Below are 11315 nucleotides of genomic sequence, written 5' to 3'. Positions count from 1 at the left end.
GCAGGAGGGCTGGCCAGGGAGAAAAGTGCAACAATGAATGAATGGAAATCCAAAGTCTCTCTAAATTTTCATTGAAATTAATCCAAGAAAAATTTCAAAAAATAAAAAAATAATTTAAAAAAATAACTCTTTTGTGAGGTGTCAACTCCACCCCACGCTGAACGCACATGTGTTAGACCACATTCCGTCAAGTATTTGGTGGGTGACATCTGAGAAACAGACTGACAGGCATTTCTTCCCAGGTACGTCCCAAGGACTCAAACCTCCAACCTCCTGATTAGCATCTAACCCTTAACTATATGCGCCATTCAGGGTAAAAGTAACGTGAATACAGATCATATTTTTTAGGATATCAAACTCCAAATCTCATCGCTTTCAAGTGAGCACCCACTCCCAGTGGACCCTCCTGTGGGTTTTCTGAGGCTGTAAACTGCACCTTCCTCTCAGGAAGTTTCTGGGGGCATCAAACTGCCAGCTCTGGTGGCCTGCACACAGCTCCCATCTGGCTACATGCCACCACCACACATAAATAACACTGTATCAAAGTGAGAGTCTTTTTCGGAAAAGGAATGTTTCCTTTAAGTGATATGCATGTGCTTGTTCTTAAGTGGCACTTGCTGAGAAATTTGGAGGTGAAAGGTCAAGGCATTTGCAACTTCCTATCCAGTGGTTCTATTCACTTGAGAGACAAATAAGGCAAAGGCTGCCAAATACTAAAACTTCTCAAATGCAACACAACACTACACAAAACAACAGCACTGCATACACAAGGAAAAACAGGAAGCAAAATCTAACTTTAGACAGAAAAGATACATTCAGATACAAAGAGTGAATCTCACCTAAGGAATAAATTACACAAGATTGAAGACAAAAAACTAAAGTCCTTTGGTTAAATCCAACTCACAGATGGTAAGAAGCTTCGCTGCAATCCCCAAGGCGGAGGTTTGACTCCACCACTTGCTCTGTGGGAGTATTCCCGGCAGTCTTCTCCCTTGGGATTCACTGCTCTGAAAACCCTGCAGGGGTGAGCAATGGGCTGATTCTGACTCAGCAGAACACAACCACAACAAGTTTTAACAAGGGTCTTTGCTTGATCGTCTCTTCTCAGAGCAACGGCTGGATTTGAACTGCCAAGCTTTCGTCTGACACACTAGGCCACCAGCCCTCCTCTGTCACTGACTAGCTCAAATTTCAGTGAGAAACTGAAGCACATCTGTCTTGAGAATTTCAGATGGATCCTGGCTGAACGCAAACAATACCAGAAGAATGTCTATTTGTGCTTTATTAACATGCAAAGGCATACGACTATGGTAATCAAATGTGTAACAACTTACAGCTAAGTTTAACAAGAATGGGAATCCCAGAACACTTTCAAACCTCCATCTAGACCAAGAGGCTGTTGTACAAGCAGAGCAAGGGAACACCACATGGTTTAAAACTAAGAAAGGCGTATGTCAGGGCTGTATCCTTTCCCCATTCCTAGGGCGTTCCCGTGGCCTAGGGGAAAGGATCTGCATGGCAATCCCAAAGGCACACACTTCAAATCTGCCCGCTGCTCTGTGGGAGAAGGATGGGCAAGCTCCTCCTGTGCAATTAACTGCCTCTGAAAACCCACTGGAGGGTCAACTGTGAGTTGGTTCCAACTTGACAATACAAAACAACACCACTACTGAATCTGAATGCTGGGCAAATTATTTGAGAAACTGGACTCTGTGAAGAAGAATGTGGCATCAGGGCTGGAGGAAGACTCCTCAATAAACTGCACTATGTTGATGACAAAACCTTGCTTCCTAAAAAGTTAGCAGGATGTGAACTTTTGCTGCAGAAGATCAATCACTGAAGCCTTCAAGATGGATTGCATGTCAATGTCAAGAAACCAAAACTCACCACTGTACATCACACAACATCACGATGGAGAAAAGGCCGAAACGATCAGAAACTCCATCTTCCCTGGATCCACAATCAGTAAGCTTGGTGCCAGGAGGCAGGATGTCAGGAGACATACTGCACTGGGAAGACTGCAGTCAGGGACCTTTCCAAATTACTGATGTTAGTTTGAGGACTAAGGTGCACCTGATTCAGACCATGTCGCATCAATTACCTGCTGAGCTGCTAAGAGCTGTACAGTAAGTAAGAGTGACACGAGAAACTGATGCCTGTGAACCACGGTGGGGCGAGGACTCCACACCCCGTGGACTGTGGCGGTGGGGAGAGGACTCCACACCCCGTGGACTGTGGCGGTGGGGAGAGGACTCCACGCCCCGTAGACTGTGGCGGTGGGGCGAGGACTCCACGCCCCGTGGACTGTGGCGGTGGGGAGAGGACTCCATGCCCCGTGGACTGTGGTGGTGGGGCCAGGACTCCACGCCCCGTGGACTGCTGTAAGAACAGACAGACATGTCCTGGAGAAGATGCAGCCAGAGTGCTCGTTGGAGGCAGGGATGGTGAACTTCATCTCACATACTCTGGACATGTTGTTAGCAAAGGCTATTCAATGGAGAACAGCATCATGCTCGGGAAGGTGGAGGGACAGTGAAGGAGAGGAAGACCCTCAACCAAGTGGATCGACACAGTGACTGCAGCAAGGGGGCTCCAGTGTGTCAGGGCTTGTGAGGATGGCACAGGACAGAACAGGGTCCAGATCTGTTTGTCACACGGTCACTATACTAGACCTAATGGCACCTAGCAACAACATCATCTATTTACTTTCTGGAGCCATAGAGATTGGATGGTCCCAAAATACTATCATGCTAAAGTATAATCTGCAAATTGTTAACAAAAATGTTCCCAGAAGTCTTTCTAAAATCAAATAATTATTTGGTTTAAAGGATAAGTCAAAGAGTGCTCTTTTGAATTCTGTTGTTATCAGGTGCCAGTGAACCTATGACACAGTTAAGAGATCTGAGCCTCGTCCTATCCGGTGCTATCTCATCATCACATGGGCTCAAATCGATAAAAGCAGCTTGAAAGGTGAGCTGGCGAGCTTGGTGGGGTGGGCAGTGAGTCTGTGTCAGTGAGGGAGGAAGGACTGGCGGAAAGGAGAGAATGGCTGGCCAATGTGAAAAACGCAGTCGCTGTTACTGCCCTGGATCTGAAAGCGCTGTTCACCTGGTGTAGGTTCTGCTGTGTGTAGATCTTTAACAACACCACAATTAAATTCTTTTTAACAACTAAGTGGCAGTGACCATGTGTGCCCCTGGGAGGGCCATGAAAAGGGGTCAGACTTGGGGTTCATTCCTGGGGTCTTTGGGCCCTCTGTCCTATTCCCTTCATTTTCACCCTCCTACAAAGCAGACCTCACTATCAGGAGCTGGTGCAGGGTAACTCTATGCCACCAAGAGAAAAAGACCAAGACTCGCCGTCACCTTGACTCTGACACGCTGATCCTGCCACCAAGAGCAATAAGCCCAGATTTACCTTCAAGTTAAAAATGAACTTATTTTTTAAAAAAAATCCAGACTGTTGAGCTGATTCCAACACAGAGAGACCCTCCATCCAGCTTCCACCTTGTTGGGGGTTGTCTTTACCCCTGATAAAGCCCGTGAGTTGTTCCTGGCTCACGGCAACCCTCCCTCAACTGGGATCTTCATGGGAGGAAACTGTCCATCTGTCTCCCTTGGAAGAGCTGGTAGATTTGAACCTCTGACTTTTCAGTTAGGAGACCAACATTTTACATACTATGCACTCAAGATGTCCTCAGCCATGAACAGAGGTTCCCAAATGTCCTCCAGTCACAGGACCCTTCCAGTCCCAGTAATTGTGTCATGGTGCCCAAGGTCCAACGACACTCCGGATGAGTCCGTCAACTAAGTTGTCAGCTATATACAATGGTGCCCAGGTGGCATAACAGTCTGTCTGCTAACTTCAAGGGATCGGTGCAAATCCACCAGACACTGAGGCAGAAATAAGAGACAATCGTCTCCTGAGCTTGGAGCTTCAGAAACCTGGTGGAGGGTCACCGTGAGTGATAGGACACTCAACAGTGGGGGGTATGATTTTGAATTTCCAACGATTTAATGTACCCGAAAAAAATCTATACATTTAAATTGAAAGAAAATAACGACTTTTACTTCATTCTAATAGGAAGTGTGTTCTAACTGCACTCACTCCCGGCCGGTGCACCATGGACATGACCTTTCGGTCAGTGGTGGGCTACCTGCCGCAATGATGCTGAGCCAACTCTGGAGAAGCCTCTGAGCCAGGTGCGCTCAGAGAAGAGGCACAGAAGTCTACTCTGAAAACCACGGTTCCCAGTGGTCCAACCCATGCCTCATCCCAGTGACTACGGGCTGGGCAGCATTGTGTTTCACCACGCGCAGAACGGTCACATGTCAGACCAACTCCACAGCATCTACCAACACACAAGGCAGCTTCACGGAGTGATGAGCACATCACCAGGAGCTTTCTGCAACCCAGCTTGTAAACTTCCTGCTCCCTGGGATTCCCAGCTCGTCTGGCACTCAGCAGACCTGTGAGGTCACTCTATCACCCCAGTGACCAAGGTACATTGTTTGAGAATGGTGCCCTATGACATTTAAGGCCATCATCACTTCCGTTTTCAATGGAGAATGCAGTCGGTCAGCAATGCAAACATTTCTATCTAATCTCTATTTGTCACAAGTTCCCACTGGAGCTCTTCCAGGTCTCCAGCCAGGTGTGAGTCACTGTGACAATTCCTGGGCTGCTGCTATTCCATGGACACAGCTCTACTGAGATCCTGAGAATCTGTGCGGCCACTCTCACGGGTGAGAAAACGCAGTGTCTTAGCCACCATGTGATAGGTGTTTGTCCCTGCACTTCCACTAGGAACATCCCATGGACCTCCCAGGCCTACAATGCCCTGACATCCATTTAATCTCATGCATCAAAGTGCGCATCAAATCTGCCAAGGCCTCTCCATCTAGGGATAGAGAGAACAACAGTGTGGGTCCACGGAGCCGTGCACTCTGACCTTGAAGGCACTGGCCACTGCCTTACAAAAGAGCAAAGACATCACAGACTTTTTGAAACTCAAGTACTGTGCCAGCCTGCAGAGCTAAAAATGCCCGACACTTGTTCCTCTCTTGAGCTTGGCCAGCACCTCAGACCTGCCCTGCACCAGAGAAGCTCTTAAAACACACAGGGACATGGTCCACTTCTATATCCTGGTGTTTTTAAGTCAGGACCTGAAGGAGATGAGACTGGAGCACCCATGAGAGGGCTGTCAGATGGGGAGGGCAGCCCTGGAGCGTAGAGGCAGTGTCCAGGCACCGACACAGACACCACCAAAAGGGCTATCACAGGCTGCCTTGTGACAGTATCCTGATGGCTATTCAGACCAGCTGGATCACAAGGGGAACTGTCTGGAATAGCAGGTCAGTGTTCAACCCGCCATACTTCACAAGTGAGGCCAGAATGGCACTAGAAAAACGCACGTTTAAACAGCTAATAGGAAGTTTTATCTTAGGGCCAGAAAAACTCTCCCCACTAATTATTTAGAATGACTTGGCAGCCACTTAAGGTTTTCTCAAAGGGCTCAACTACTTTAGAAAGTGGTTCCACCACAGTGGTCACAATCTGGATTGTTGGAATCTCTGACCTGTGTCATCAACAGCTAGGGAACCAGCTTGTACACAACACGCAGAGACCGTGGAGGTTGTGTTTGCAGGGTGCTTACTTGGAAAAAATATATAGAATTCTCAGTGTGTCCAGCTGTGACGGCTGTGTACGGCTGTGATTCTGGACGTATGTCACCGGTACTGCAATCACTGGCAGGGCCGTCCATGATGGGCAGCTCGGAGCAGCGCTTCCAGACCAGGACAAACAGGTAACAAGAGGCTGGTGACCTCCTTCCAAAAGTGAGCTGGTGAAAACGTCGGGATCCCAACAGGGCAACTATGTGACTCACAGGATTTGATCACATCACTGGAGAGATCAGCTGCAGGAAGAAGACAGTGTGTCTGGTGATGCAGATGGCCAGGGAGGGTGGGACTCCGTCAGTGACAGGACAGTCAGCAACAGGGTCAGCACAACAGCCATCACAGTGGACTTACACAAGCCAATGACCATGAGGACTGAGAGGAACTGGACAGCGTTTCATTCTGTTGTGGAGAAGGTTGTCCCATGTCACAGAAGACTCAGTGGTAGATTTTTATTTATAATAAAATAATGAAAAGTAAGAAAAAATAAAAGTAATGAAAACTAGTAAAGGGGGAAAAAAGAAAAACTAGTAAAAGAAAGAAGTGACACCTCATAGAGCAGCAAGTCCTTTTGTACCCCTCCCCCTGGGTCACCATGGTGCTCATGTGTGTGTGAAAGCAGTGGCAAATCCCAGGCTTTGTCACCACAAAGCTGTGACATCTTCTCTGAGGTCAAACCCCTTCAACAGTGCACCAGGCTCCCGGTGAACTCGATTCATGGCTTTCCTCCTCTACAGCCCCATGTCTTAACCCAGCCCCCACGGCTCTGTGTAGAACCATCCACGCGGAACCAGGTGGAAGTCCACAGCGTGCACCTTGGTCACTCTCCTTGTGTATGCTTTCCAGGGCTTCAAACTAGTTCTTTCCAGTTCATTCATGGCCAGTGAAGCACAATCAAAACAGAACCAAATTTGTCAAATCTAGATGAACCAGAATGATAACCGGAACAGAAAGAATCAATAGGTCAACACCCTGTTAAACTCCCTCTTAAAAAAGCAAGGGCAGTATTCATGATGCTGCATATTCATGTAGCCCAGTCTCCTGACTGCCAGAGTCTGAAACAACGGTGCCCAGCTCAAAGATGTGGCCAAACATGTATCTTTGAATGTGTGTCACTCTCCACACTTCTGGCAAAAATCCTGTCTCTTCCATCAGGCTCGTGAGACGGGTCACTAAGTCTCTTCAAAGTCTACAATTCCAGGGCTTCAACTTCTAATTTCCTCGTTCTGGTTACTGGCCTAGTCCACCACACTGCAAATGCTGGCGTCTTTCAACTTCACTGCATCAACCATGACGGAAGTGGTGCGAATCAGTTTAAAGCACTGTTTCTCGGATCTTATGCTAACCTTACCTCTACCCAAGGAAACTTCCAGACATCTCACCTCACATACAAAGAGATGCCCGCAAATATCACACAGACACACGCACACACACGATATACACTTTAACAACCTCAGGTGTCAGCATAGACAATCTGGTCTCTTCCCAGACCCACCTACCAATCCACCAACCTAGCAACTCCTTCCATTACTACCCAGTCACCTACAGGAATCTCTATTACCACCCCCTTACCACGTTGTTTTAACTGCTCTTTTCCTTGTGTGAACCCTCTGATTCCTTGAGGACAAGGACTATGTTTCAGTATCTACTGCAGCTCAGAATGGGGGGACTTTAACATATGCCCAATAACAATTTGTTGAGGGAGTTAAGTTCAAACAGTTCCATTCCATATTCTCAGACAGGTATTAGCTTGTTATAGGAAGTGTCACCAGGGTTTAAAGAGGACACCTTCAGACACTTCTGGTACCACCCAGACCACTCATAGTATCCACGCAGTGAGGTGAAAATCCTGAGACCGTCCTCACGCCAGTCGCGCCCCAACCCTGCAGGTAAAGAACAGGCCTGTAAGCCAGCAAGTTCAGTCAGAGCTGGGGGGAAGCAGAGACTGAAACAGCGCTATTTTTCACATAAGTCCCAAGATGCTTTGACCCCAGAGTTCACAACTCCCTATGGACTGAAAGCATTACAGTTCTAAGGCTTCAACGGCATAAGATGAGGCTGACTGCTTCCTCACAGGGTGCAGCCTTGGGAAGCCTACCGGGGAGAGTTCTATTCTGTACACCGGGGTTTCTGTGAATCAGAAATAACCCAACAGCAACGGGCTTCCTTCTGGTTTACTGGTGTCTCACACACGATTTCCCTCTGAACCGCGCTTACAGGTATGTCTCATTTCATGATGTTTCACTTTATTGTGCTTCACAGACGCTGTATGTGGAACCAACAGGTTTGGGGCAACCCAAGATCAAGCAAGACAAGAGGCACAGCACATGCTAATGTCTCCCCGTCTCAATGGGGTCATTCTTCTCCGGTTTCCAAGTCCTTTGATGATGCTATGACACACTCCAGACTATGGAATAGTAACAACACACCTTTTCTATGCACTGTGAAAGAAAAAAAATCGGACTCCCCTCACTGCAGGAATCACTTCACTACAACAGTCTGGGGCTGGACTCCAGATATCTCCAAGGTGACGGTGGCTGCCGTGCCATGGAGTCACCTCTAACTCACAGCGGCCCCGTGTACAGCAGCTCTGAAGCCTGCCCTCTCCTGAAGCAATCTCACTATCTCGGACACACCGCATCCCATTACCCCAGTCACTGTGTCAATCCATCTAATCTGGGGTCTTGCTCTCTTACACTGTCCTTCTACCCTTCTAATATCATTAAAACCACTTCTAATCTCCAGCCAAGAGCAGTTGTGGGTAGGCTCCATCCAATCAGTCACAACCCAGAGCGGCCTTATGCACAACACGAGAACCTCGTCCCATTCGGCGCCGTCCTCACGGTCCCTGCCAGGCTGGCACCCATTTATTACAGGCACTGTGTCAACCCAGCTCCTTGGGGGTCTGCCTGTCTTTCTCTGACCCTTCACCTTTCCCAGCATGCCATCTTTTGACAAGGACTGGCCCCTCCTGAGAACATGTCCAGAGCATGTGAGACAAGGTGTGACCACCTCTGTCTGTAAGGAACACCCTGGCTACACTTCAGTACGGATGACCACCAGAGTCCTAACTCCCAGCACCTTCCTGACTGGTGACCCTGGGAAGTTATTTGTCTTTTCCAAACCCTGGTTCCTTCCCCAGTCAAATCAACACAAGTAAAAGCGCTAAGGACTCAGTAAGACTCGACGGTTGGAAAGCATTGTGAGGCGCCTGGCATGTGCCGTTATGATATAACTGATGCTAGTATTAATCTGCGGCCCTCAGGCCTGACTGAAATTGTTTTTGTCAAACATTCTTCTAGGTGGTATAGCACTGGTCTGTGCATTGCTGTACAGTGGTAACTTGTGGTTGCTGTGAGGCTGAACACTGTGACACTGCTGTGCCAAATCTGATAATGGTCACCCATGGTGGACAGTGTTTGGTGGAGCTTCCCAATTAAAACAAGCTTGGAAGCAGGAGTGGCATCCACTTCCGAAATGGCTTGCCTCCGGAAACTCTATGAACAGTGCTCAGGCCTTTCGTTCATAGGGTCACTATGAGTTGTCTATGACTTGACAGCACCTGACAACAAGTGTCAGTGTCAGTGTTAGTGTTAGTGCTAGTGCTAGTATTAGTACCACGTTCTTGTGAGTCGGTGTGAGTGTAGAGACAAGCATTCTGTTGGGAACTGCCAAGCATGACCTCCAAAGACTGGACCGAGACTTCATCCCCAAAAATCCCAGCCTGTGGCCTCATATTAAGGAAATCAGCCGGTCACACTGACAACATAGCAGCCCTACAACGGCAGAGTCGTTTTAGACAAGGCCTCCAGAGAAATGTTCGCCTATGTGCATGCTGAAAACCAGTGTCAGTGAGAAAGAAAACAGCTCAACCCCAAGCTACACAAGAAAAATGAAAAAGGATGAAGGAGGGGGAAAGGGAGGGATGAGAAGAGGAAAAGAATAGGAGACGAAAACCAAGCGGCTGCACATGCGTTTGGGTGCTTTGTTTTGTTTTCTTCATCTGTCCAATTACACCAACTTCTCCATTCAGAGAAACACGGAGACATTCAAACAAATTACTTTTTGGCTACTTGCCTGTTACAAATCATGATTCACCATAATTATCTGGGTGAACGGCTATTCACAAGGATGCTAGTAATTCTATTTGGTGATGAATATCAACATTTAAGACTAAATGCTAAAAAAAAAAGATACTTTAATAGCTTTGCTATTTCTCCAAACAAAGCTGTATTTCACACGGCCTCTCTCCACGGGCCTAAATACACATATCATTTTCAATGTAACCTCATTAAGTCAACATCAGTCTCTGGAGAAAGTGTGTCATTCATGATTTACTATTCTCCAACAATTATTCTTGAATTTAAAAATTCACGGTAATCCAAACACTATTGAGTGAAAAATACAATTGCTCTGTGTTTTGCCTTCACCAGAGTTTCCCGGTTCTGCAGAAGCACAAAGTCCATCATTTCATGACTACCTTCTGCCTTATTCTCCTGCTACTGACACCACCGTAAAAGATTCTGTTTTCAGAAAGTTTTTCTCATATATGTGTACTAATCTCTCCCTAATAGCTATTAAAACTATTGCTTAAAAAAAAATCTCGCAGCTCCACCTCTTTCAGCATCCAACTAGCATTATGACCAAGAATGCAGCCTCTGGTGAACCATGGGGCAGGTGTCTGTTAAACTTGACCTTGCCCTTCCAAAGGGCCACTGAACCTACCTCCCATTTCTGACCTTACCTGCTTCCTGCATCACCCTCCCATGAGGTGTCACTGTTTTCAAGTGGCTTTTACCACTGTGGCCTGCCACCCTCACACTCACACCCCCACACAGACACACTCCTGCACCCACACCCTTACAGAGAAGGTTGCAATGGCACTAGGACCGTCCACTTTGATGCAGAGCCATGCGTTGTCCACAGGATTTGCTGGCAGAAGAAATGACTAGAAAGATTAAACCACAATAATAATTCCCACTTTTCAAGGAGTCCAGAGAGATGTCCTACCTCTTCCATGCTGTGGAGGAAAAGGCCTCCCGAACTCCTGCTGCTTTGCCTTTAAGGACTGTGGCCCCGCCAGGCCCCCAGCCGGGGTGGTCTGGAAGCGGGGTTTGCCGTTGGTCAGCACTTGCCTCTGAGGGCTCAGGGCAGGCAGGTGAATGGGGCTCTCAGCCATGCTGCCCTGTGGAGCCAACCGTCCTCCTGAGGACATCTTGAGATGAAGGCTGTTAGCAAGGCTTTCCAGAGCTGGGCTGGGGGAGCTGCTGCAGGCTGAGGGGTCAGGGGTCCTCGAATGGGTGTGGAGAGGCAGGATGTGGGGGCCACTGGCCATGCCGGACCCTGGGGGGCCCCCTGCCATGCGCTGCAAGTTCATCCCACCTGCCCTTCCATTCATCCTGAAAGGCCTATGGCTGGGTAGGTGGTCTCCAGGGGCGCAATCCACGCAGCTCAGGCCACGTCCAGCAGGCTGGCCATGGCATGGGGCAGAGCCTGTTTGAAAAGAATAAAGGCAAGTGTTTGTCAAAACACAAAAAACGGTGTCAGAAAGCTTTTAACCCATGCAGCGTTCACGCCAGGGGGAAAGAAAGGTTCTTAGGAAACAGTCTTTGCTGCAGGGCTGAACTTAAACTCATA

The 11315-nt window shown here is 48.0% G+C and overlaps 1 protein-coding gene across 1 annotated transcript in view; it reads right to left on the bottom strand.

Moving 5' to 3' along the window:
• Positions 1-11076, bottom strand: part of GLIS3 (GLIS family zinc finger 3) — a 503376-nt gene extending 492300 nt beyond the window's left edge. Inside the window, exon 1 of the mRNA XM_006881316.1 lies at positions 10689-11076. Within this exon, the coding sequence (XP_006881378.1) occupies positions 10689-11076 (388 nt within the window). The remainder of the gene's footprint in view (positions 1-10688) is intronic.
• Between the last annotated feature and the right edge of the window lie 239 nt (positions 11077-11315).

This window comes from Elephantulus edwardii, unplaced genomic scaffold, assembly GCF_000299155.1.
Source record: "Elephantulus edwardii isolate Elephantulus edwardi_28Jun2011 unplaced genomic scaffold, EleEdw1.0 scaffold00014, whole genome shotgun sequence".
NCBI classification, from domain to species: domain Eukaryota; kingdom Metazoa; phylum Chordata; class Mammalia; order Macroscelidea; family Macroscelididae; genus Elephantulus; species Elephantulus edwardii.
Note: the sequence above shows the minus strand (reverse complement) of the source record. Positions and strands in the feature narration are given on the sequence as shown.